Genomic DNA, 24,652 nt, shown 5'->3' on the forward strand with positions numbered 1-24,652 from the left:
TTTCACATCTGATTTATCAATGGAGGCTCTATTAGCCCATTCGTTCGATTACCTCTCCTCATACGAGCCGAGCAAGATCCGCAAAGGATTACGCCAGGTCGAGGGACTACTAGCACAGATATGTCTATCCAAACCTAAGCCTGTCTTGGACCGGAGATCACGCTCCCCCGATACCCAGCCCGTGCCAAAGACATTGTCAGAGTTGCGCGATGATCCAGCCTTTCGGGAATTTTCCAAATTGCAGGAAAGCTTCCAATGGAACAGTATGACTTTGAAATTTCTATCGCAACTAGGGTTTGCGCGCTAACAATATCCTTCAGTTGCTATGCGCCTGGTATCCTGCCTCGAACACCTTCTAGGCCGAGGAAGCAACGGCACAAACGACATGCTGATTGTCTGCACACTGGATCTAATCCAAGGCGCCCTCCTCCTCCATCGCGGCTCGCGCACCCTCTTCGCCCGCGAAATTTACATGAATCTCCTCCTCGACCTCCTCGACCCGATCAACTGTCCAGCCGTGCAATCAGCAACCCTTCTCACACTCGTCACCGCCCTACTGGACTGCCCGTCAAACACACGCACATTTGAGGACCTAGATGGCCTCCTCACTGTCACATCACTCTTCAAGCAGCGCGCCACCTCCCGCGAGGTCAAGCTTAAACTCGTCGAATTCCTCTATTTCTACCTGATGCCCGAGGCCATGACCCCGGCACCGATGTCTCCCCCGCCAGGTCTGCAGCGCAGCCCCAGCAAACTCTCCTCCGTCCCCTTCTCGCGCAGTGCACATTCCGCCGCTGCAAATGCTGCGAGTAAGACAAATCGCGATACCCGCACGACGGACGAGAAGCAGGCTCTTCTGGGGAGGTATCTCAATAATGTAGAGGACCTCGTAGAGGACCTGAAGGAGACGGCTCCGTTCGGAGCGACGGTTTACTGAATGACTTGGCTCGCGATGATTGACTCACCCACTGCTTGATGACCAAATATGCGCGATGCCCGCTGCCATTATTTGGTGTTCTCCCCCTTCCTTTTCTCTCCACCCTTCTTCTATCTTTACTTCTCCTGACCTCTTTTCCTCTTCTTCTCGAGCGTTTGACTTATGTTCCGTCCGGTACGGCAATTATGCGATTCCCTGGACTGATGTCTTGCCCTCTTTTGGCCTGTCTTTTGAGCTCTCTTTTTATCTTTTATTCCCAATCCTGGAACTTTGTCGACCTATCTAGTGCGCCCTTTCACCGGGCTTTGTTTCCTTATCGTTTTCCTTATGTCTCTTTGATGGTGACATGAATGTGTACGATTCTTCTTTATGACTAAACCAACAGTCATATCCCTGATGATCATCAACATTTCTTCGTAAATTCTACTTCCCAATGTAGGCTTAGCCTTCGTAGACTTGGTTTTAGGGCTATCAACTTTCTCGGTTATTCCCGGTGTGGTATCTCTATATGATCTAGATCAATATTTGTATAAATGAGTCACCGTTCATGTATGAGTCAATGTAGCACGGACTCTGTTATATACTTCAAGTTCGACGTTCAGAGTGGAGAAAAGTCTAGTATTAGCGTGGAACATGAGTTCTATATATCCCCGCAAACCCACTGAAATCCAGAGTCGTTCCACGGTACAATCATCTCCCAAAATGACAACAATCCAGGGATTGCTGGCTACAAAGCCTTCTGGACATTCACAACAAACGCAATATATCGACACTATAGAAGCATACGATAAATGGGCAGACGTGAGTGCCTATATTCCATTTCATATTTCCCCATCATCTATATCCTACCCATTATAATCTATACCGCGACACAATGTAACCAACATATGTTCATATAACCGTTCAACCCACATACACCATATGCTATATACCCAAACTAACACAGAAAAGATCTACGACACAGATGGCAACTTCCTCCAACGCCTCGACACAATCGAGATGCGCACTCTACTACCCCAATTCATCGACCGGGTAAGCAAGCGCTTCCAACCAAGCCCACCAGAGACAGAGACCAGGACAACCCGCCCCAGCCTAGTAGATCTAGGCTGCGGTACCGGCCGCAACACAATCCAACTCCTTTCCACGCTAAGCACCGCCAACAAAGTCACCTCCTTCTCCGTAATCGGACTAGATGCTTCGCGCAAGATGTTAGACGTAGCGCGGGCTACGACATGCGAGTATGTATCGAAAAGCGCAACGAAGACGGACGTTGAGCTTGGTATTTTTGACCTCCTTCAACCCGAGCTATCAAAAACACAGCTTCCGTCTTCGTTGTGTGAACCAGGTGCTGTGGGTGTCATATCTACACTCGTGCTGGAACATATTCCGCTTGAGCGGTTTTTGCTGCTGCTGCGGGGATTATGAGGTCCGGTGCGTATTTGCTTGTGACGAATATGCATGCTGAAATGGGAATGAGGAGTCAGGCGGGATTTACGGATGAGAGGGGGGTGAAGGTTCGGCCTACCAGTTATTGTCATGCTATTCCTGATGTGTTGGATGCTGCTGTTCAGGCTGGGTTTGAGGTTGAGGAGGTTGTTGGTGCGGGTTCGGGTGGGGTGGTTGTTAGGGGGGTTGATGAGGAATTGGGGGATGTTTTGGGGGCGAGGGCGAAGAAGTGGGTTGGGGTTAGGGTTTGGTTTGGGGTTTGTTTTGTTAAGAGGTAAAACAGGAGAGATATTATTTTTATATTTTTATCTAAATAATGAGTCCGCATGTCCCAACGCCATGGTTTGTTGTTATACATTTAGAAGAATTTCAGTAGTCTGTCGCGGTGTTGTACAAGATTGGGATGCTCTTTGAGAAGTTGTCCCAGCCGGTTGCGTTTCCAGCCCAGGGCGTCGTCCAGGATCAATTGCGTGTAGGCGAAGACGCTGGCATCGAAGAGGCCTGGGTTTGGGCGGCCGAAGAAGTGTTCGTCTTCGCCGAGCAAGGTGGATAACGCTTCGAATGCGCCACCCGCATCGCCTTCTAGGGCAGCGGCGTCGATGTAGCGCGATGTCTTGAGGAGTTCATCGCGCGCGGCCTGCTGGAGCTGCTGGCTCAGAGCGGCGCGCACGACCGAGTTTGAGGTTGTGGGATTCACGTAGAGTCGGCGTGCGACGGCGTCGAAGTTCTCACTGTCTAGGTAAAGCATGTATAACTAGACATGTCGGTCAGTTCCTTCGAGTCTGCGTTTTGTTTTTGATAGGATCATGTGCCTACCCAAGCGCTGCGTATCCGGTTGTCCAAAAGCGAGGCATAAACCTCGAACCGCAGGTTCAATTGTTGTTCCTCCTCGCAGTGAACTTGTTCAATGGCCCACTTTTGGATCTTGTGTGAAGGGATTGGATGCGACGAGTCTGCAGGCAGAGAGGGTAGGAGGAAAGGCAAGGAGCCATTCGGCGATGCATGATTGTTGGACGAGGTGATCTCAAAGTCAATCCCGACGAATTTCAAGTATGCCTAGAGCGAGGCCTATCAGTATGGTTCCGACAGGGACGGCTACACGCGTCCTTGCATGTGAGTATAGACAGCACGAACCTGCCATTTGAGACATTGAGGATTGAATGAAGGTCGACCATGTCGTACACCAGATGCGTCGGCGAACACGTAGAGCTGGTTGACATTGTCGTGCGGTCGAAGGCGTTGAGGGATCTCGTTGGCGGGATAGGTAGTCAACGGGAACTTGTCGAAGAGGCGCTTGATGGGAGCGGGGACAGTAAAGAATGGACTGGCATTGGACTCTTCTGGAGGACCATCGGCAGCTTTGGGTGGCATTGTGGTGGTATGAAGCTTTCCAAATGTCGCCAACGTCCAAAAGTTGTCCCCAAGTGCCGTCATCGAAACAAGTTCCGACGCGCCAAGCCCAAACAGGCAGGTATTGCCTTACCTAATACTTGTCAGGTACCATCCTCCCCGCACCTTTTTTCCGCCTTTTTTCCGCCTTTGTTTCCGTCTTTACTTGGGAATAGTCTGAACTTGCTGTGATTTTGGACTATTCGGATCATATGGAGTCGATATTTTAGTGCTTATTTCATATCTCGTGGTGTTTGGTGTTGCGATCACACCAGCCCGGTCTCTCCCGCCATCGTTGAAGAAATCTAAACCTCCACTTCGCTCCGTCTCGACTCCACCTTCCACTCTGATCTGCTCTTGTGAACGACATTTTGACAATACGGGCATACATATGGCTTAGTTTGTCGCAAAATAAGAGGCGTCTGATGGTCCTAGCGGAAACGGGCGATTGCATGCGCGGGGTATCGACTAGCCGTTGGGGTTCTGCAACTCACGGTTGCGCTATTACGAATCAATCTTAACCTTGCATCTCACCTTAACTTCGACGGAATCATACATACCTCTTTGCCAATATGCCTCTTGATGAAGAAGGCGCCAAATGGTCCTGGTAGGAATATATTGTATATTGACAATGAAACCGGGCTAAAGAGTTACACCAGTGAACCATGCATTCGAGGTCACCGATCGTCAAAATGCCAGCACTTCGATCGACTCATGATGAAAGTACCTAAAGCCGGGCGTCCTCTTGCGAAATGTCCCCACCCGAAAGGAACGTGCAGCTGCCAGAAGACATATGCCGTGATGGTCCGCATTCCGAAAGGTATACGTTTGTCACCAACACACATACATATGTTTGCGTTGTACTGACTTACCCTAGGCTCATCATGCTTATGTCGTCCGCTCTATAAAGTTCCCATGGATGCCAATGATTCAACTCAGTCACCCCCTCCCTCCATGGTTTCCACATCCTCACCAGCTCCGGGAAAAGTCCAGAAGTCTGGAAGAAGACAAAGTACTATGCAAGCAGCACCTGAAAACATAGCGCGGGCATTAGAAAATATGCCAGACAAGGTTAAGCTCGAGGATGGAACTTCGAATTTGGTTTCCGACTTCTCTTCGCGGCTCGGGTTAGAGGGTTCACACACATCTCCCACCACGTCTACGCAAATCCGAAAGACGCCATCACCCATAGAAACCACCATGGAAGACTCGCAGTCTCCCCAATTATCAAGCTGCTGCTCTCAAAAGTCAAAGCCGAAGGCACCTACTCCGACTCCAGCTCACCCTGCGGCTGCTGCTCCGGCTCAGAATGGTGGATCTTGCTGCGGAGGGTCTCGTCCTTCCACGACAAATCTAGCCATGTACCCAGAGACTGACCAGCAGCAATTCCAACAGCCTATTGCTTGGAATGACCAGAGTTACATGCAGTTCCCCATGCCTCAAATGTCTCCATGGCAGAATTCCTCGATTCCCACGCCAGGAGACTACATGCATTCCGCCATGCATCAAGCACCCCAGCTCCCAAGCCTCCATAATGGGTTCATGGGAATGATGATACCAGAATCTCAAATGTCCCAAATAGGGATGCCACTCGGTGTGACCTCGCCGGCTTCCATGGCGTACTCAAACCCGATGAACGGTCTTGGAATCACGCAGCCCTCTATGGGCCCGTACGTGCTCAACAACCTCGAGCCTTCCTACAATGACCCACCAGGCGGCGACTCTTGTCACGATTGTCACTGTGGAGAAGATTGTCAGTGCCTTGGCTGCGCTGCTCATCCATTCAATACCACAACCCGGAAGCATGTCCAAGAGATGGGTGCGATCATCACCTCTAATGGCGATGACAAGAATCCGGAAGTCATCAACCCTTATCAAGCCTCACCTTACCAGGGAGGCACACCCTCGACTCCATTCCCTTACCTCATGCAAAACACTCCTTCAATGGACCATGGCTTCCAGCCGATTCCATTTGATAGCTACTCGGACCCAAATTCCACCCTACCCAGTGGTTACTCCTCCCCTCTGTCGGCAAACCACCATCTGAACCAGCAGTTGATGCATCCTTCGGAGTACTACACCCTGGAATACCCAGTCGGGCTACCAAGCGCCTGTTCTGACATGACGGGCAGCTGTCAATGCGGTAGCGACTGCAGCTGTGTTGGCTGTCTCACACATAGCGGCCACAATGGTCTTTCTCTGGACATGCCTATTCCCGAGCACCCCATGTCTAACACAGCGGACAAACAAACTCAACCTTCACGCCATGCTCCCCACACAAATTCCACTACGTCTCAGGATTCCCGGATCCCGGTACTAGACAATGTGTCTGTGCCCTGCCTCAGTCCGCGTACACTGGAGACTTCCATGATCTAGATGATCTACGGCTTGATGATTTCTTACTATGTTCTTTCTCTACTACTTTTTTTTTTCCTGAGCCGTTTTTGATCTGCATGATTTATGATCTCCTATGATACCCTATCTAGAATCTATGCTCTAGACGGCCACAGTAATAGAATGTAATCTGTTGGGATGAATGTTCCCACTATCCCAGTTATAATTTTCTTATTACCGTTTGTAGTGTTTTGTGCATCCTTGCCTTCAAACGTAACTCATCTAGAACCCGACAGCGTATGTATGTGACTATACGTACCAGGCTTCCCGTCCCCCTTGAGCTATAGGCCTAAACCAAAAGCCCGAAGGCCGTCACGAGCTTTAGAAATAGGGTCGGGTCGGGTTTGTGAGCTTTGCGGGAGTCTAATTATAACCTTAGGCTTAGACTTTGCTTAGGTCGGTCATCAACTAGCTAGGTATAATGTTGGTATCTGCCCAGGTCCTCCTCGGGAGAACGAAGTGTTATTCCCGCGAAGGTTACCTCTGAAACTAATATGATGATCATCAATGCATTGGGGGATATCATAATTCTTAAGCAAAAGATAGTGTACAGATGAAGGACAGTTACCCACAAAACCAAATCAACCCTTGTTCCACTTGCCGAACTTCACATAGTCATCATAGAGCGACTTGAACACCGCACGTCCAGAGACATCCAGCGCAGCGTTAAGCGCACGCATAGAATCACGCGACATGACATCCAGAGCCGCATACAGACCAGGCAAGATAGCAGCCTTGACCTCCGGTGATAACGATCCACGCAGCGAGCACTGTGCATACTCCATGACAACATACTGCAAGTACTGACCCGCAATACGCTTCGCCTTCTTCGTCTGATCAGTCAGGGCCTCGCGAGATGCACCAGGCTGGGGGCGAAGAACCGCCGAGACGGTAGGGTCGCACAGCGAAGTGAGCAGACGGGTGTAGTAAGTCGCGTGGGAGGCATCGAGCGGGGCGAGCCAGAAGGGCTGCGACAGGGTGGGCTGGAAGCGGGAGCGGCCGCGTTTGCGGGACCGCGCGAAGAGACATCCCAGTAGGCGCTGCATGGCGTTTACGACTAGGTGGAAGCGGCCGCCGATCTTGAGACGTTGCAGGCTGAGTACGACGCCCATTAGTCGGCACAGGCGGGTGTAGATGGTTGGTGCGTAGGCGGGGGAGATCTGGGGGCCGATTTTGGAGGAGGCGCTTGCGATCGCACTGAGAATGCTGTCGATGTTGCATTGGCTGAGACTGCGAGTGTGACTGCGGAGGAGGAGGTCCAGACATTCGGAGGCGAAGCAGAATTGGTCGATGCTTGTGCTTTGGGTGATGGCTTCGGCGAGGGACGTGCAGAGGAGGGAGATCTCGCGTGCTGTGGCGCTTTCTTTGTCTTCGACGGGAGGGAGCGAGAAAACGGCGAGGTAGAGCACGAGAAGTCTGTAGCCGGCGTTTTCCCCAATCAAGCCAAGTCCTCGGACTTCGCAGATCGTTTGGGTGATTCTTTCCACGGTCATGGAGCGGAAGCGTTCGGTGGTAGTCCGGATGAAGAGCTGCTGGTCCTCAGCATAGAGAGACTGAAGGGCAAGAGTCTCGGCGCATTGCAGGACTGGCTGAGCAATGCTCTGCTCGGGTCCTTTGCTGGCAAGAAGACGTCGTCGGATTAACCGAGACGGTTCCGAATCAACGGACATTTCCATGTAACTGTCAATCTTGGACAGGAACTTCTCCACTTCGACATTGTTGGTGGCCAGATCTTCGAAATCCTCTAGAGCATCGATGGTCTTGATAAGAGTAATTGTCTCCTCCATCTCCTGCTTCCTGCACTGGTCTTTGACATGTTTCATATCAGCCAACACAAAGTCGAACACTTTCTGGCGACAAGCGGCAAGTTCCTTCTCAGAGAAGGCTGTTTGCAGCTGCTTGCGGTGGACCCAGAGCTCTGACAGAGTCAACCTCAAAAGGTAACAGGCCATGGAGTCACGATCCACTTGCTTCATTTTAGCTGTTTGCTTTGATGCCCGGACAAAGAGTTTCTTGAACACCTTGTTCCGCTCGTCCTCAGACGAGACCAGGAGCTTGGCCGATATCGCGCGGTGCAGGCTTCGGAATGCTTTCATGATCTGGAGGTCGAGGTCGGTACCCTCCAATGGGACGGCTCGGGCAGCAGTCCAGATGGGGTCCCAGTCACTGGTCAATGTGGCATCGCACTTAGGCATGGAAGCTAGTTTCGCCATCATCGTAATAATTCCGATCGTGATATCGGGAGAACTATCCTGCTCAAGTAAAACCTTTTGCAACTTGTTCAAAATGGTGGTTCTCAACCCGCGAGTGATCAACGGGGCCGGAACCCTCTGCAAGCTCTCGATAAGCAGTTTGCGATTGGAGGAGTCTTGCTCGACGCTTTCGTTGAGGAGGAGAGAAAGATCAGAGACAATGAAGGGAGCGTTGAGCATATATTCGTGGCAGACCACGCTCGCCCACGCCTGGAGGAACTTTGCTTCTTCTGCAACAGCTTCCAAGGGCAACGACGTCGAGTGGTATTGGGCAGCTGCCAGGGACAGGATATGACGGAACAGACGGGATCGATCATCGGAAGAGATAAGAGCCCAGACTTCCGGAACTCTGACAAGGGCCAGGAAGTAAGCTAGGCCAAGGGTGGTTTGGGAATCCACAGTATCTGTGCGGCCATTCCAGGGTGCCTTCATCGATTTCTTGGCATCCTTGGTTGAGATAGAGCTGATGAGGTCGGTGACATCCTTGGTGGCTTTAACGAATGAACCCAGCTGCTCATCACTAGCGTGTGCCTTGGTTGCAGCAATTAAAAACCGGTAAGCCTCCCACGATTCGAGAGGAGCGAGTTGAACTTTGGTTAAGTCCTTGTGGTTGCGATGAACAGTCTTGGCGGCGACTTCTACCAATGACATGATTGAACTTGCCATGGTATTATCGGCCGACTGCAGGGTGTTCTCTAGGAAATTCCGAACCAACCGCCACAGACGCCATCTCCAGTGTAGAGCCTGCTTTGACGACAGAGTAGAGGTTATGCTTTCCAGGAGAGATGTCAAAGTCTTTTCTGATTCTGCGAATGTCGAGACTCGGCCACGGAAGCTTGCCTCCACAATAACAAATTTGGCATAAGACTGAGGGGTTTCGGCAACCTTGCCATTTTCAGCCCGCGTCTCGCTAGCAGCGGTACGCATCTGGCCAGCAATATGCGTCTCAGTAAGGGAAGTTCGCATCAGCTCCGAGTAAGCGTCCGCCAGCTCATCGTCTTCCCAAACCGAGAATAGGCTCAGGTTGCTGTTATTTTGGCGAGCTTCCTCCACGATAACGAGTTGGTTGTGCCACAATTCCATGAAGCCGGGCAGGTCTCTTGCGGCGGCAAAGCCTCGCAACAAGGGCAGCACAACCTTGCTCTTGATTATGTCGTAGTTCCCCCGTTTCCGAGAACCACTTTCGCGCCACTGTAATAGAACCTTGTCGAGCAATGCGTCAAGAAGCTTACGCGAATCACGCAAACCGGAGTTTGGGAGGAAAATATCAACCCCGAGACTGATAAACAGAGCGGTTACATTCCACTGAACCTTCTCAAGGCCTTGTTCGAAAAGACCAGTGTAATTGGCATGCGCCAGAATGGTGTGAAGAGAGAGACCGACCTTTCGGTCGAGAGCTACCTGGAGGAGGTGTTCCAGTACCGAGATAAACCTGGAAGAAAAGGTGGCGAAGTCTTCCTCCTTTGCAGTAGAGAACGCAAGCTCTGCAACAGCGACGAACAAAGTCTCCAACCACGGGGCTTCATGTGTCTGCCTCCGGAACACATCTCTAGGAACAGCACGCACAGCGTTGTCAAAAAGTTCAGGAAGAAGCTCCACTGATCGCCAGGGATGCATACAAGCTTCATTGCTTGCTTTGTTTTCCTTGGCCACAGCAAACTCGCGAATGATTGGCCTGAAGGTATCTGTCACTGGTTTGACCGAGCTCCAGTCAGGCTCATCCTGAGAATAATCGATACCGGAGCTTCCACGCTCAAAGAATTCTGCACGAGCAGGGAGCAAGACATGAAGGGCAATAATGCGTTCAATCGCATGCAGGAGAGTGGCCCTCTCATCGGTGTCAAGTTTGGCGGATCGGAGACAGATCTGGAGCCTAAGTGCGTGGGCGAAGCAATGTCTCGCAAAAAATTCATTGCTAGACTTGTTGTCCATATCATCTTCACGGTAAGACCTCGATTCCCACAGCTCCACTGCCGAGGGAAACACGTATAGCAAGTGTTGAAGATCGGTTGTTTTCCCCTCATGCGAGAACTGCTTGGCGGCCACCGCGGCTACCCGGGATGCTCGGCCCAGCAACATTGCGACGGCCTCGGGCTCGCCCCTCAGTGCAAGCTTCAAATGAGAGTTTGCTACCCCATCGGTGCCTAATGTGCGGTGCGCAAGTGTCACAAATCCGTGTAGACAATCCAAGGCGCGGATGAAGGCGAGGAAGCATGCTGCGGGGGTCTGACGTTGCTCGTCCACGTCCACGTCCACGTCCATGGCGTCTGCATCATTCTCAGTTGTCATTCTCTTGCGTTTTTTCCCTTGGTTTCCTCGGCGATCATCGCGTGTCGGGGATTCAGACAGTGTGTGACTGGACTCTGAGCCAGAGCTTAGGGTTGCAAGCCCGTTCCCCAGACCGGAAAAGATGTCGGCCTCCAAATCTTCAAGTGTATCACATAGAATCGATAAGAATTTTTGATCCTTAAGAATAGCAGCGAGGTTCTTTGGTGAGATCAGATCGATGAGCTGTCGTAATAAAAGGAACGAAGCCGCATCCACTCTATAGTTCTTCCCACTTCTCAGTCTCTTCAATAGCCATCGCAGAACCCATTCCTCCTTCGGGGTAGCGTTTGTTTGAATTCGAACATCTCGGTGAACTTCCGGATGACTCTCACATAAGGTCAAATCCACACCGATAATCTGAGCCGCTTCGTGAATCTGAGTTGTTGGACTGGCGGTGCCCTTTTCAAGGCGGAGGAGCGCCTCTTGCGATGAGCGCGGACGCTGTAGAAGCGCAACACATTAGACCCCGGGAAAAAGACATATAGTATTTCAAGATAACATTTGACTTACCTCCGCAATCAACGGCATCTTGAAAAAAGCAAATATTCAAGAGTGTGGTTGGTTATTTGTCGAGGGGGAAAAAAAAGAGACCAAGAAGAAAAACCGCAGATTGCTCCGACCGCCTTTGGCCGAATCGACTCGGTCCGCTGCACCTCCCAGACTCCTTGCACTCGCACGCCTCCATTCACCTCTATAATTCCACACAATTGCAACTGGTTCGTGTTTTACCCTCGGAAATAGCTCCGGCTCAATTGATACTTACTTCTGCCCCGGTAGATTTATCACAATGGCTGAATCCAGTGAATCCGGGCCGATCGCACGCGCCACCAAGCCCGTTAGCGAGGCTTTGCTTAACGAGAAGGTATGAGCTAGCTGAATCCTCAAATGGGGGAAGTTGCAATATATCATCATACCATTGATATTATGACGATCGTCTCGGTCTGGGAACAAACATGGGAGAACCCGTTAGCTAACCGTCAACGGCGTATAATTAGTGGGACCGCGCCATTTCCTCTGTGCTCATCAAGTCCTCTCTCGGTCTGTCTTTCGGTGTTGTCTTCTCTGTTCTCCTCTTCAAGCGCCGAGCTTGGCCCGCGTGGGTTGGTCTCGGCTTCGGTGCCGGACGTGCCTGGGAAGAGGCTGATGGTACGTTAATATCTATATCTCATTTTGGTTTGGCTTTTAGAGACCTTTGATGAAGTTGGAGCTTCGGGTCACCGTGGGATAAGCTCCCTTGAGCTTGGGCAGAGGCTACTTGCTGTAATCTTCTCAGCATCGAGCTTCGCAGGCCCGTCGGCAATGACCCGATTCTCCGCTTTTCTCCGAGCCTGCCTATCTCCAAGATCCAAGAATGACTGGACTAACTTCTACTTAGCCTCCTTCCGCCGTGGTGACTCCCCTATCAGAGATGCCCTTCGCCGCTAAAGAATGGCTTCCAAGTGTGTACGATACATTGTACAGAAGGCAAGATACCATCAATGAATGGTTGTCCTCGGCCTAGAGAAGATTTGGTATACCGGTATCCACCAACCACCATCAACACTGAACAAGGTGTTTCCTTGAGTTTTTCCCCCCGTCTTTTGAATTAAGAAACATGATTTGAATTGGAACCATGTCCTGGCACTTCACGTCCAACATTTGCCTTCAGTAATTTAGATTTTGGTTCCTTGTGAGAACGAAAACACAATTCGATACAGGAACATTCAAGTTGTAAACGGCACACCTGGATGAGCCCATTCTATCAATTTAGAAGCAATACAACAACACAAGGAGTTACTGATGCTTTGTAGTTGATTTTGGTATATTGTCAAGTCCTCTGTATGATCTCATTTGTGCAAAAAGTAAAAAAGTAATTATGGTATCCCGTCCATTTTGTTATCGCGAGAATACTCTACACAACTAGAGACCAGATCAGGGGAGACCAGGCCTGATGCGCCTTCAGTATGGCCAACATGCCCCTTTGCTGGACAAGGCCGACCAGATTCCTCACAATCACAGATTCTTTAGAAACCCCGTGATTTCTCAAGGATTTGCTCTCCGAAGATTTTTCACGTCTTAACGGGGTTTGACTGTAAAAAAAAAACACGCTTTTGGACTGACTTGACGATCAAAATGAAGATTGTTGACCCTAGACCCTACCCGGAAGGTATCATCTACTCCACTATTATCCACTGTTCACCTAGTTTCACTTATTTTGCTCAATGTAGAAATTCCCGGGATCTTCAAAATCCTCTTCTTTGGCATATTATCTTTTTTCCCCCTGGATGTCCTTGACACGGGCGTCTTCGGACTTGACAAGATGGCTCTCAGCAAAGAGGAATATCAGCTCACGTATGTCCGACTGGATGACCCATCGGGGACTGCGACAAACACAAAACGCAAGTCACGGCCGTTATCTGTGTCAGAACAACAAGCAATACTGCAATCTCAGACGAATTTCTTTGGTTCGAGTTGGACCTTTGAAATCCTTAATTGTCTCATCGCTGTGGCTTTTCTGGTTGCCATTATACTTGTACTGTACAATTTCGATGGGAAACCAGTGCCAGAATGGCCGTACGGTATCACGTTGAACGCGTTAGTCTCAGTTCTGTCTACAGCTATGAAGGCCGGAATGGTCTGCATTGCTACTGAAGCTTTGTCCCAACTGAAATGGTCCTGGTTTAACCAAGGCAATAAACTAAGTGACTTGGCATTACTCGACGCCGCTAGCCGTGGACCGGTGGGGGCCTTGATTGCTCTATTTTGCTTTGTTCCTCGGTGAGTCTATAAGAATTTTAACATAGATCTTAGCTAACATGTCTTAAAAGCCATCTTGTCACATTCGGATGTCTGGTCCTCGTTATTGCAGCTGCTACGGACCCATTTGTGCAGCAGGTGATGGGAATTTTAGGACGGTCAGTCCCAACCCACGGCAATGCATCCATTCAAGTGTGCAACTCAAGTCTTTACACCGATTATGGACTAGGCGAAGGCCCCGGAATGAACAAAGCACCACTGTCGACAGTCGGTGCCATCTACTCTGGGATTTTCCAAGAACAAAGCGCAAACAGTAAAAGTCCTTTGATAGCGTGCGCTACAGGAAACTGTACATTCACGCCATATCAGTCTCTCGGCATTTGCAGCCGGTGCGCCAACATCACCGACTCTCTAACAGTCCAGAAGGTGGATGGGTCCACCCCTCAGCAAGCAATGTACAACTACAAACTACCAAATAGTTTCACTTTCCATACATCCACATTTGGAAAAGATCTCATGAACAGCACATATCTTCGTCCTCTCGTCAGCCTAAACACAACCGGCCTGGCAAGTATTCTCAACTTTACCGCAATCACTTCTTCTGGCTATAGTGTACCCCCCACAGTGAGTGCAACTGAGTGCTCCCTCTACTTCTGTGTCGATACCTATCATGCAGCTGTCAAGAACGGGTCCTTCACGGAGAAGCTCACCTCAACTGAAGGTACATCGAATTACTCGAGCACCTCCTTAAAAGACTTTGAAATCGTACCAAATACTTGCTACGTGAACGGCACACAACAAGAAAGCACACACAGGCCAGAGTGTGCCTTCAAAGTGAACTGGCTAAGCACCCTAGCTCTTTCAAACTCAATAGCCCCTTTGCTAAAAGGTACGGGGTCACTGTTCACGAGTAATCGACCAAGTTGGTCAGCCGACTCTATCCATGCCCTCTACGGGACATACGGCAATTACACCGATATAAATCTTGTCTTCCAGTCACTCGCAGCCTCACTCACGTTCCATGCACGATCAAAGATCTGCCATGCCTCTCACGGCGGAACTGCCTGGTCCACGGTATCTTATGTTCATGTGCGGTGGTTGTGGATGATTTTACCTATCACGCTGGTGTTCCTGAGTGCGCTTTTCTTGATCATCACTATTTTCCATACAAGGAGAGATTACATTTGGAAGTCTTCGCCTTTGGCTCTGCTATTCTCCAACTTGGATCTTGAGGGACCCAATCCTTTCAGAACGGATCCTACCCTCAAGGGGATTGAACGGACGTCTCGCCAAATGGACGTGCGGTTGGAGACTTCTTCCAACGGCCCTAGGATTAGGGTCATTCCTATTCATTAGTGATGACTCTTCCACTGTCTATAGCCGGCAGCCCGGTCTTGGAACATCCAATGCTAGTGAGGATGCAATAGACCCTATTTAGAACTTAGAGATTAATTAATGTTATTTTCAATCGGAGAAGCGAAGTATCTAGCTAGTAATATATAAAGGGAAGCTATTCCACGGCGGGATTGGGTATAGCCCCTAACCTGGCTTGTGTGTCTTAGATATGGAAGAAGCTGTTCCTAAATACATGTTTCCTTGTTCATTGATCTTACTTACAATCCCAAGTTCACTGCCTGCGGGCTTTATGATACTTTATGTAACAGATTGTCAAACTAAGTAACTATTCAAATCCAAAATTCTTCGTCCAGACGAGAGTCCATGTGGTTACAGGGCGAAGATGTTTAATCCAGCCCCGGCCGACGGATCTCGAGCTTCGAACTGTCTTCCTGGCCCCGGCGATACGCATTGGGATCTCGAATGGTTGATGTGCGACTTCTACTATTGCGTAGCTTGATGTTGTTTTCCTTCAAATAATCATCCGCAACCTGCTCCGCTGTTTCCCGGAACTGAACAAGCTGCATCCCGGATTTCCACGGAGATGATACTGGCTCCGACTTGAACCCAGGCTCTGTTTTGATACTGGTTTTTGTCTCCGTTGTGAATTTGGGAATATCAAATGGATCAGACGGCTCGACAGGCTCCCGTTTTAGAAGACTTTGGATGCCTTCTTCCACGTCGTCGCACAAGTCTATGATCAGCGCATCATCCGTGTTGAAGTCAGCTTTGATACCAAAGCCGCCTCCTTCCCCAAATTCGTTATCGGAGTCGGAATCGAAGCCGGTCATGTTTGAATCTGGATTCACTGAAATCCGAGTACTATCCGAGGATGAGACGTTGGTGTCAGTCGAGGGAGCCGGTAGAAGACGTAGCCTGTTAAGTTGTAGTTGACGTTCCTTTGCCTCCTCCCGCTCTTTAGCTGCGATCGAATCCAGCTCTTTACGCCACACATGATGAAGCTCTCTGCTCTTTTCTTTATTGGCCATGGCGACCAGCCCATCTGCTACACCAAGGCGGTAACTGAATGTGGGAGTGCCCCCTTTGTAGGCACAAGCCCATTCCAAGATGTTATTGTGGGCCATCTCAAATGACATCGCTGCTGCTGCAGTATTGCTAGCAATTCCGAAAAAGGTCCAGTGCATATCCGTGTAGTAATCGGTTGAAAAGTGCTTGCAGTCAAAAAAGGTGCACATTGCTCTTGCAACTTTCCCAACAAAAGCCTCTTTCATGACCCTTTTGGATGAGCCTGCGATTTTTGTAATAGACACGATGCTCCGTCCGCCAAAATGTGCCTTACTGCCATTATCATCAATAGCCATGAGATCTGCTTGGCTCACGTTGTGTTGACTCATGAGCTTCTGGGATAGAAAGAGAGCGGCTTTGGCTTCTGTCTCCGTTGTGTTGACGTGATAGGCGCGGTTCAGACACTTTTGAATCCTATCTAGAATCTTTTTATCGACAGTAGATGTGGGATTACTCTGGTTTTCGCGGGCATTTTTGACCATAGTTGCCTTCTGAGTAGGCTTTCTGGCATGTCCTTTCCGTGAGGTTCGGGAGGATTCAGTTGGCATTCTGGGGTATGTACGCTCGTGATTTTAATACTAAGTTGGAATCAAAGATGATAGGAAACTGGAAGAAAGAGGGGAGGGGAAGCTACGCTGCCTTTATAAGACTAATTTGTCCTTTGTACTTGGTACTTTGGCACTAGTGGAAACTGAAAGGCAAGGTCCTCATTCGTTAGCACCAAGTGTGATAAAACAGTGTGTTGGGCCTTTTCCCGTCACATGCAGGTTCTGATGTGATAGGCGTAGCGTATTATTCGAGATTTATCCTCTTATAAATTATTCTCGTCTAAAATACCCGTAACATAGAGGCTTGTTAACAGGCCAACCTATCAAACATACGTCCTAAAGGAGAATGCCGGGGTCATAAAAAGAAAAGGAAATCCTGGGGGAGGCCCATCTCTGGAAGCACACGAACCCAGAAGCAGTCAATTATCATATCATCGTAAATATATCCCAAATAGGGAGCTAATTATATACATTCAATATTGCCGGATGGAACGAACACCAGCGAAAAACAGTATCAAAAGGAAAATGCCACCATAAAGACCCAAGCCCGCTTAAATCTTCATGTCGGAGGTACTTGGACCCTTCCGATCATCCGACCCAACCGCACCATCAAACGAGCTCCGATCAGCATACCCTTGACCCTCCAAGTCATTAGGGTCCTTTCCGTATGCAACGGAGAAATCCTCAACATCGATATCAACCTCGTTCCAAGTAGCGCTTGTCTCAGGAACGGGGAAGAACCACGTCAGAGCAAAGTACACGCCACCAGAAACAAGGACACCGGTGAAATAATTGATGTTGTAAACGTATTGCGCACCGATAGGGACTTTGCAACCCACGGCACCGGCGAAACCGACGATGTTGATCATGATACCGCAGATGTAGGCGGTATAGGCGCGCCAGGAGAAACCGCCGGTGTAGTAGTAGCAGTCTGTTTTGCTGGCGCTGTAGAGAGAGTGGATGTTCAGGTAGCCCTTTCGGACGACGTAGTAGTCACAGATCATGACACCGGCGATGGCGGAGAGGAAGAGGGAGTAAGCTGAGAGGTAGGTTGTGAAGTTGTTTGAGGTTGAGAGAAGGTTCCACTGTGGATTTTGTTAGTTTTGGTCATGGTTATTTGAGGGGGCTAGAAAATAAAAAAGTGGTACGACGTACTGGACACATAGCTAGACCGACGGCGGCGCAGATGTAACTACCGCGTCGGATGGACATGTATCGGGGTAGCAGTGCAGTCAGATCAGTGCCTGCTGAGATTGAGTTGGCGGAAATGTTTGTTCCGAGCTGGGCTAGGGCAAATCCGGTGGCGATGATGAAGATACCGAAGCGCTGGCCGGAACTAGCTCCATCGAGGAACTTTCCGAGAAGATCAAGGGGGTTCCATGTGTAGCCGTCGTTAAAGATTACCGACGAGGAGGAAGACACGATGATTCCAATGAATGAGGTGATGCCAAAGCCGACGGGAATGGTCAATAGCTGGGACCAGAATGCATCCTTTGGTGTTTTCGCAAATCGTGAGAAATCCGGGTTATTCATGATAAGTGCCGCGAAGTTTCCAATGCACGACATGATTCCTTTCACCATCGCCCATGAAAGATCGCTTCCGTGGACGGTGTTGGACTGGTGGATAATCGGGCCGAGGCCGTGGGCACGGGAGATAGCCCAGGCAAAGAAAGCGATGGCAGCGATAGGAGAGTAGATCGCCTTAGCGGTGAACAAGTGACGGACTTTGTGAACAGGGAACCACAAGGCTGGAAGCGAGAACAACCAGAATAAGAAGAAGCTGACGAAGTTCTTGGTATCGATGCCAGCATTGGCAGAGAGACCATTGTGAAGGTTCCGGTAGCTGGGCCAAATGGCCTCGATCATCAAAGTAACACACTGGCCTATTAATGTATATAAGTATGCATGTTTTCACCGGATTGGAAAGATACATACCTCCAATATAACCTTGCACACCGTACCAAATAATAGCCATCACTACGCGGTTAAGAACGGGCCATAAAGAGCCCCATATTCCGAATGAAGCTCGGGCTGTGACGGGAAAAGAAATATGATAGACAGCGCCAATTCGTCCAGTCAGGCACACGAAACCTGCAGCCACAAAGTATCCAACCCAGACACAGATCCAAGACTGCCACCAGGAAAGACCGTCGACGATCATTGAGGAGGAAATCATCCATGTGTTCTATATTTTGTGTTAGGTGTCACTGGGCTTGTACCGGGCATCATTTAGAGATACTGACGATGTTCAACGAGTCTGCAATCCAAAAAGCAATAAAGTTGATCCATCTCCATTGGCGTCTTTCTGGATCCACTGTAGTGTAATTTCCATTGATCAGTCTTTGTATTCTTTGTGTACCACCATGAGGGTGATAAATAAGGGTAGGATCCGAAATCCTATAAGCCTGGATAGTCAGTCTCACCTGGCCGTAAATCACTGTTGGTCAACATCATCTGAGCATTGGTGAGTCCCGGCTCGTTCTCGACGGCCGCCTTGTCAAGTATCCATTTGAGCTTGGACATGTTGGCAGGCTAATTGTTCCCAGTAGAGTAATCGAACGTCCCAAGAACACGTTAAGGCAAAGTTATTGTGGGGAAATTGAATATTTTAAAAAAAGAATCTTGGAATAAGGAGTAAAAAGACGGGGGATAACAGGATCATTATAACCTTGCCCATATGTAATGATTCTGGAGTAGGTAGCCATATCCTCCAGGATCCGAGTCCTCTTTTCCCCGAATGCGATAAGAAAGCAATTCGCTGCGGATCTCCGGTCTTGAAATGCATCGATAGTTTGAGCCTATCATAGTCACGTACTGGTAGTGACCGAATGACCTCAAGTAAGACATCCCGACCTTATCTCCAGGAATTGGCGAGGGAATCGACAACCTTGCAACGTTGGCCCCACATAGTCCCACATAATAAATAGGAGAAAAGGATATGATTGGTTGACTGTAATCTATGCTTCGATATGGAGAAAAGCTGGAGATAGAAAAGAGAAAACTTGGCGTTGACTCGATGAGATCGAGTAATAAATAGGTCACGTGGAATCATGCCTTAGGCCATCTATCTATAACATGTGCTAGTTAACTAACTATTGGCCACTACTATAACTAGATCATGGATTTCATCAAGTGAAATCCATGTAATCGTGACTACAATAACATCTACATATGTAGATATATAAATACCAGCATACACGTGGGCATATGATGTTGTGCCACCCTATGTACGAGTGTATTAAGAACCAATCGTCAGAAATAGCTTAGTAGCCTTGCATGATGGTGTGGAAAAGGTAATATAGGTACTAGATATGTTTAGATATATTAACTACTATATAACGTAACATTCTTCATCCTCTCCAACTAGTTACCTAATTATATATAAACTCATCATACACAATGATATATAAATTAACCAAGAAAGTTGGGGTGATCAAGTTCTTGAAACAGTATTAATGTTAACGGAGGACGTGCGAGGTAAAAAGAAAAGCCAAATAATACATCCCACGTGAGTACTATGTCGACATAAAACAGAAGTGATATGCTAGTGTGCAAGAGTGTTTAATTGAATTGACAGATCAACTGTGAGAGCCTCCTGAAAATGAAAAATCCCAAGTCCCTATGCTATGATAATAAACGACATGATGAATGAGAAGAGTTGCTCCAGTGAACCAGCCACGTATATGTTCTCCGATGTGATTGACTCCCTCAAATGCAATGATGATGATGAATGGTAGAACCGAGTTCCCGAAAGGATCCTATGCAGACACGGAGCGCAACAAAAGAGATAAGATGAAAAGCAAAGACATACATAAGACCAAACAAACATAAGAAAACAGGGAGAGAAGATAGGATGAAAAAAAAAAAAACACAAACACAAACACAAACACAAACACAAACACAAACAAACACATCTCCCAGTCGAATACATAGCCGGATGGTCAGTTTCCGGGTTTGTCGCAGACAAATGACAGGACAAGGACGATGAACAAGATAATACCCATGGTAAATGGCAAAAATAAAACTTGAAGCAACTTGGGGGGTATCGCTGTGAAGGGTATGGATGACAATGGCGTAATAAACAAAACGTCCGGCAATGTACGCACAGATGAGAGCAAAGAGTGGGATATGATGCAGTAGAAAGACAAACGCCGGAACCTTGGTTAATGCTGACACTGATAGGAACAAGATTCCAGATAGGGAGAGGGATGAGGTGAAAAGCCAGTGCAAAGCTGCGGTGGCCATAAGAGGTGGGCGAGATAAGATGGGATGTGACTATCATTGGACGAATGATGAGTTTGACGTTGTTGACACAGTGGGTGTCAAGCTAGGAGAGCCTTCCTTGTCCTCAGGGCTCGGGGAATCACTGCAATCGTGAGGTTGATCCCTTTCGCGCTCGACCGACGAGGAGCGCTTGAAGACAGTCTGGCCGATCTGACGCAGAATACCCATGCGTTCGGCGCGGAGCTCTTCGAGGTCCAGACGCTGAACGGAGATGGGCTCTTGCTTTGAGATCTTGCAGAAAAGCGTTGAGAACAAGTATTGGTCACCGCTAGCATCATAGAGAGGCAAGTAGCGGTAACCTTGAGAGAGACTGGTGAGCTTGGCGGTGAAAGTGGCCAGCTGCACGCTGTTGTTATTGCCTGCACTGCGACCGTCCATTGAGCTCCAGACAGTCCATCGCACAAACACAAGATCGGGATATTTAGTTTCCAGCGACAGCTTGAACTTGTCGTTGAAAACGGGGCTGTAGCCATTGCTTTGCTCGATCTTGGTGCGGCGACGGTGCGGATATCCGATGCCGGACATACCGTTGCGCGCAGAGGCATCCATACCACCTTCGCCGAGGACGAAGCTCTGTCCACGATCATCAGCACTGAACATCTCGATCTCGACATAAGGGTTGATGTTGTCGTCCTGTCCGATGGTGCGTGGACGGGGGAGTTGTTGTGCGGAGACGACGTCGACCGAGAATCGAACCAGTTTGCGCTCCATCTTGCGCTTCTCCTTTCCATCACCAGCAGCTGGTAAGCGAAGGCTCTCGGGCTTGAGAATGTAGCCGGTACGGTCAGTTCCAGCGGCGAACATAGCCTGGTTCATTTGCATGCCGATGTCGTAAGTTTGCCAGTTCAGCGCTGCCATTTGCACACCACGGCGCCAGAACTTGTTCGGATCAAAGTTGGATGAACGGAGTCGGAATCCAGAAGGATATACTCGCGTGAGATACTTGCGGTTGTGCGATTCCAGTGCAACCTTGTTGTCATGACTCTGAGTGATGCTCTCAAATGACCGCTCGGCAAACGAGTAGATATGGTTGTACCGCCTGCTCTCTGGAGAGGAGAAGCTGTGCCACTTGTAGCCACGAGTGTAGACACCCAAGTCAGAAAGAGGCTTAGTGATCTTGCTTTTTTGGCGCCGCTTTTTCTTCCTGTCAGTGTGAACAGACACTAGCGCTCCGTCACTGTCTTCAGTTGCACTGCTCATGCTTGTAGCAGTAAGCGAACGCCTATCCTGCGAGATCAAAGGGCCAATGCTATCGACGGGATCCATTGTGGGGGGACTCGAGAGTGAGGGAAGAGGCTGGATGCTCATATCAGGGGAGTCGGTCGTACAAACGGCGTACTAGCACTGCGTTTGCGGCCATGGGTGCCGACGGAGCCGACAGTATTTTGGCGGGGATCAAACTGGGACTCGTCACAAGTCTTGACTTTGACTAGAATGCGGCCCTTGAGCTCTTCGGGCGAAGGAAGGATGTGGCAGTTGGTCATCAAGGGCTCAAGGACAAGGCGTTCCTTGAATGTCTCCTTCATAATCTTGACCATTGCTAGTTGCTGTTCCGGATTGCAGTGTACCTCAAGAGAAAGAATGAGAGGGAAGTCGCATGTGATAAAGGCGTATCGGTTGATGACGGTTATGCAATCCGCAAAGAGGACACTGGTAGTTAGAGTTCGCCCGTGAGACACGATGGGGCGTCCATCTGCGCCATCCCAGCAGTCGATCTCGACACAACGACATCCCTGCTGGAGCGCGCTAACGTAAGCCTCGGTGCTTGATGCGCCAGCCACTTGGCGGCCCAGGAGGTAAGTGTTGTGAGAGCTGGAGATGAAGTATTCATTCAACGGCCGGTCGAATCTTGACTGGGGAGCACGTGAAGCGTAGACACCGTTGCTGGACGAAGATAAGAACGCGGTAAATGCATCCAGGTTCATCCGCGATACAGGTGGAGGAAGCTCCGATCCTTCTGCAGAAGGAGTGCGAGATTTAGAGGCCCGCCGAACGTACTTGTCGAACAGAGCAGTCCAGTAGACCTGGTCGGATTCGATATCTTCATTTTGTACGTCACGAAGGAAAGTCAAAAACTCGCTCCGAGTCATGCCTTCCTTCGATTTCGCGGTGTGAAGCTTGAAGATATCCTTGACATCCTTTCTTTCCTTCAAACGCAAAAGGAAGTCTTTGAATTCGGAGAAATCCAACTTGCCGTTACAGGCAGCGTCGGCTTTAGTGAACTGTGCCCGAAGCATGTTCTTGGAACAGTTGATATGCAAGCTGCGGCAGACCTTCTCCACGGCGGCGAGATCGAGACTTTGCTCCTCTACTGGAGGAGGACCCTGGGGGAAGAGTCTCGACATCTCACGTTGCCAGTGTGCCTGCAGAACCGCTTCGCTCTGACTTGAACCTGCCAGGCCAGACATAAGATCGATTCTGTATCGAGAGATATGCTCAAGGGTGGTAATCCACAGGTCAAGAATACGGTCACTAGGAGCGATGAGGTGCAAGGTTTTGACTGTCCGGCCCTTGGAGCGGTCAGAATCCGCAATAACAATAGTGAACCATCGGCGTTCCAAATCTTCGGGAATCTGATGTTCCTCGCGGTAGTTGCGGGCGTCGGCACCGACCCGGATTTCTTTGATATCATCGATATAGAAGCGTTTGGCCGGGTTGGAGACATCCCAGAAAACCTTGGCGGCATCTAGGTCGAGGAAGAAGCGGACTTGCTTCCTGCGTTTCTTAGTTACCTTGGTTAGGACTGTGCCCCGCTGCACAGCGGAGTCTACTTTGGGCGCAACGGCAACCGTGGGGAGGGGACCAACTTCGCGAGCCATATTCATGCGGCTCTCGCTGCGAAGACTGGATGCCTCCGAGCCACCCCATGCGCCCAGGTTATCCAAGGCCTCGCTGGCTTCATCCTCGTTGCTCGAATCGAGAGCGCTATCTCGAACGGGTTGAGTGCCAGTTTTGCTATCACTGCGTCGACGCATGATGATGGGACCAGTGCTTCGATCCCGTTTGTCGTTTTGAGTCGTAGATTGCCGCCTGCGGGTGAGTTTGTTGGCAGCGCCTCTCGAGATCCGTCGCATGAGGCCCGGCGCCCTGGCGGACACAGCAGGGTCATTGAAGCTGGAGGGATTTGTGTTTCCGGGAACGGCCATCATGGACTCGCCAAGTTCGAGGGGGCCTGGCGTAGGTAGGGAATAACCATTCACTCGGCCGTAGAGTCCCTCGCTAGCAGATTGGAGGGGGGTGCCAGCAGGGGTGAAAGTACAGGGTGTGCCGGGAGCAGGGAGGGATGAGGTAGGAGTAGAAATCGGAGAAGAGGTGAAAGAGGTTGCGGAAGAATGAGGAGGGCCAGATGGCAAAGATGTGACAACATGATGTAGGGAGGACGGTTGAGGGAGAGGTGTCGCAAGTTTTAAGTTGGATTGGGTGTCGGCATCCAGGATCGGTGAGGTAGTCGTAGCATACGCCATAACGACTGTCTATCAAGGATGACAGCTCAGCTGTCAACAGGGGAAATATAAGCTAGTAGTATACCGTGCCAACGTCCGAGTCACCTGGACTCAGAAGTGGGCGAATGGGTAACAGCGTATGGAACCGGCCTGCCGTCAAGGTTCGCAAGGCTGCCGCCTGTCAGGAATGTTATGCGATCCGAGCCAAAAGAGAAAGTAGAATATTCTGACACGGTGAGAAAATGATCGTTCAGCCACGTCCTCAGCAGAAGTTCACCGTTCTTGAACTCTGCTGCATCTTGTCCTGGATTGGGTGTAATGCGGAGAGCCCTACCGGAGAGCAGCTCACGGGAAAAGAAATCGCAACAAAAGAAAATTTGAGCGATTAAAAAAAGTCCCTGATAACAATTGCAAAGGGCACTGGCCCTGTGCAACGGCCAATCCACGAGGGAGATTCTCAGCCGATGCTAACCA

At 49.6% G+C, this 24,652-nt stretch overlaps 11 protein-coding genes across 11 annotated transcripts; 5 read left to right on the top strand and 6 right to left on the bottom strand.

The window, feature by feature from the left end:
• Positions 1–19: 19 nt before the first annotated feature.
• N7516_001076 (cell division control protein 14) lies at positions 20–937 on the top strand (the record flags this gene model as incomplete). The annotated part of the gene is made up of 2 exons (XM_057213798.1): positions 20–263; positions 321–937. 2 exons carry the CDS (start codon positions 20–22, stop codon positions 935–937), a joined length of 861 nt encoding a protein of 286 aa, XP_057075681.1.
• A 702-nt stretch (positions 938–1,639) lies between these two features.
• On the top strand, positions 1,640–2,362 carry N7516_001077 (class I SAM-dependent methyltransferase; the record flags this gene model as incomplete). Its single annotated transcript, XM_057213799.1, has 2 exons — positions 1,640–1,738; positions 1,889–2,362. 2 exons carry the CDS (start codon positions 1,640–1,642, stop codon positions 2,360–2,362), a joined length of 573 nt encoding a protein of 190 aa, XP_057075682.1.
• A 379-nt stretch (positions 2,363–2,741) lies between these two features.
• On the bottom strand, positions 2,742–3,754 carry N7516_001078 (putative mitochondrial outer membrane protein (Sam35); the record flags this gene model as incomplete). Its single annotated transcript, XM_057213800.1, has 3 exons — positions 2,742–3,137; positions 3,200–3,439; positions 3,518–3,754. 3 exons carry the CDS (start codon positions 3,752–3,754, stop codon positions 2,742–2,744), a joined length of 873 nt encoding a protein of 290 aa, XP_057075683.1.
• Positions 3,755–4,344: 590 nt separating this feature from the next.
• On the top strand, positions 4,345–6,148 carry N7516_001079 (copper fist DNA-binding domain-containing protein; the record flags this gene model as incomplete). The annotated part of the gene is made up of 3 exons (XM_057213801.1): positions 4,345–4,379; positions 4,432–4,592; positions 4,650–6,148. The coding sequence occupies 3 exons, from the start codon at positions 4,345–4,347 to the stop codon at positions 6,146–6,148; spliced, it is 1,695 nt and encodes a 564-aa protein (XP_057075684.1).
• Positions 6,149–6,747: 599 nt separating this feature from the next.
• On the bottom strand, positions 6,748–11,274 carry N7516_001080 (ribosome biogenesis protein URB2; the record flags this gene model as incomplete). The annotated part of the gene is made up of 2 exons (XM_057213802.1): positions 6,748–11,187; positions 11,257–11,274. 2 exons carry the CDS (start codon positions 11,272–11,274, stop codon positions 6,748–6,750), a joined length of 4,458 nt encoding a protein of 1,485 aa, XP_057075685.1.
• Positions 11,275–11,533: 259 nt separating this feature from the next.
• N7516_001081 (MICOS complex subunit MIC10) lies at positions 11,534–12,171 on the top strand (the record flags this gene model as incomplete). The annotated part of the gene is made up of 3 exons (XM_057213803.1): positions 11,534–11,608; positions 11,742–11,892; positions 12,122–12,171. 3 exons carry the CDS (start codon positions 11,534–11,536, stop codon positions 12,169–12,171), a joined length of 276 nt encoding a protein of 91 aa, XP_057075686.1.
• Positions 12,172–13,045: 874 nt separating this feature from the next.
• On the top strand, positions 13,046–14,838 carry N7516_001082 (DUF3176 domain-containing protein; the record flags this gene model as incomplete). The annotated part of the gene is made up of 2 exons (XM_057213804.1): positions 13,046–13,503; positions 13,554–14,838. The coding sequence occupies 2 exons, from the start codon at positions 13,046–13,048 to the stop codon at positions 14,836–14,838; spliced, it is 1,743 nt and encodes a 580-aa protein (XP_057075687.1).
• A 386-nt stretch (positions 14,839–15,224) lies between these two features.
• Positions 15,225–16,451, bottom strand: N7516_001083 (DUF2786 domain-containing protein; the record flags this gene model as incomplete). The annotated part of the gene is made up of 1 exon (XM_057213805.1): positions 15,225–16,451. One exon carries the CDS (start codon positions 16,449–16,451, stop codon positions 15,225–15,227), a length of 1,227 nt encoding a protein of 408 aa, XP_057075688.1.
• A 551-nt stretch (positions 16,452–17,002) lies between these two features.
• N7516_001084 (nucleobase cation symporter-1 family protein) lies at positions 17,003–18,974 on the bottom strand (the record flags this gene model as incomplete). The annotated part of the gene is made up of 5 exons (XM_057213806.1): positions 17,003–17,536; positions 17,607–18,334; positions 18,387–18,636; positions 18,695–18,765; positions 18,875–18,974. The coding sequence occupies 5 exons, from the start codon at positions 18,972–18,974 to the stop codon at positions 17,003–17,005; spliced, it is 1,683 nt and encodes a 560-aa protein (XP_057075689.1).
• A 1,755-nt stretch (positions 18,975–20,729) lies between these two features.
• Positions 20,730–22,001, bottom strand: N7516_001085 (uncharacterized protein; the record flags this gene model as incomplete). The annotated part of the gene is made up of 1 exon (XM_057213807.1): positions 20,730–22,001. The coding sequence occupies one exon, from the start codon at positions 21,999–22,001 to the stop codon at positions 20,730–20,732; it is 1,272 nt and encodes a 423-aa protein (XP_057075690.1).
• A 38-nt stretch (positions 22,002–22,039) lies between these two features.
• On the bottom strand, positions 22,040–24,199 carry N7516_001086 (uncharacterized protein; the record flags this gene model as incomplete). Its single annotated transcript, XM_057213808.1, has 1 exon — positions 22,040–24,199. The coding sequence occupies one exon, from the start codon at positions 24,197–24,199 to the stop codon at positions 22,040–22,042; it is 2,160 nt and encodes a 719-aa protein (XP_057075691.1).
• Between the last annotated feature and the right edge of the window lie 453 nt (positions 24,200–24,652).

Source organism: Penicillium verrucosum (genome assembly GCF_028828655.1).
Source record: "Penicillium verrucosum strain IBT 35672 chromosome Unknown utg000001l_segment0_segment0, whole genome shotgun sequence".
Taxonomy (NCBI): domain Eukaryota; kingdom Fungi; phylum Ascomycota; class Eurotiomycetes; order Eurotiales; family Aspergillaceae; genus Penicillium; species Penicillium verrucosum.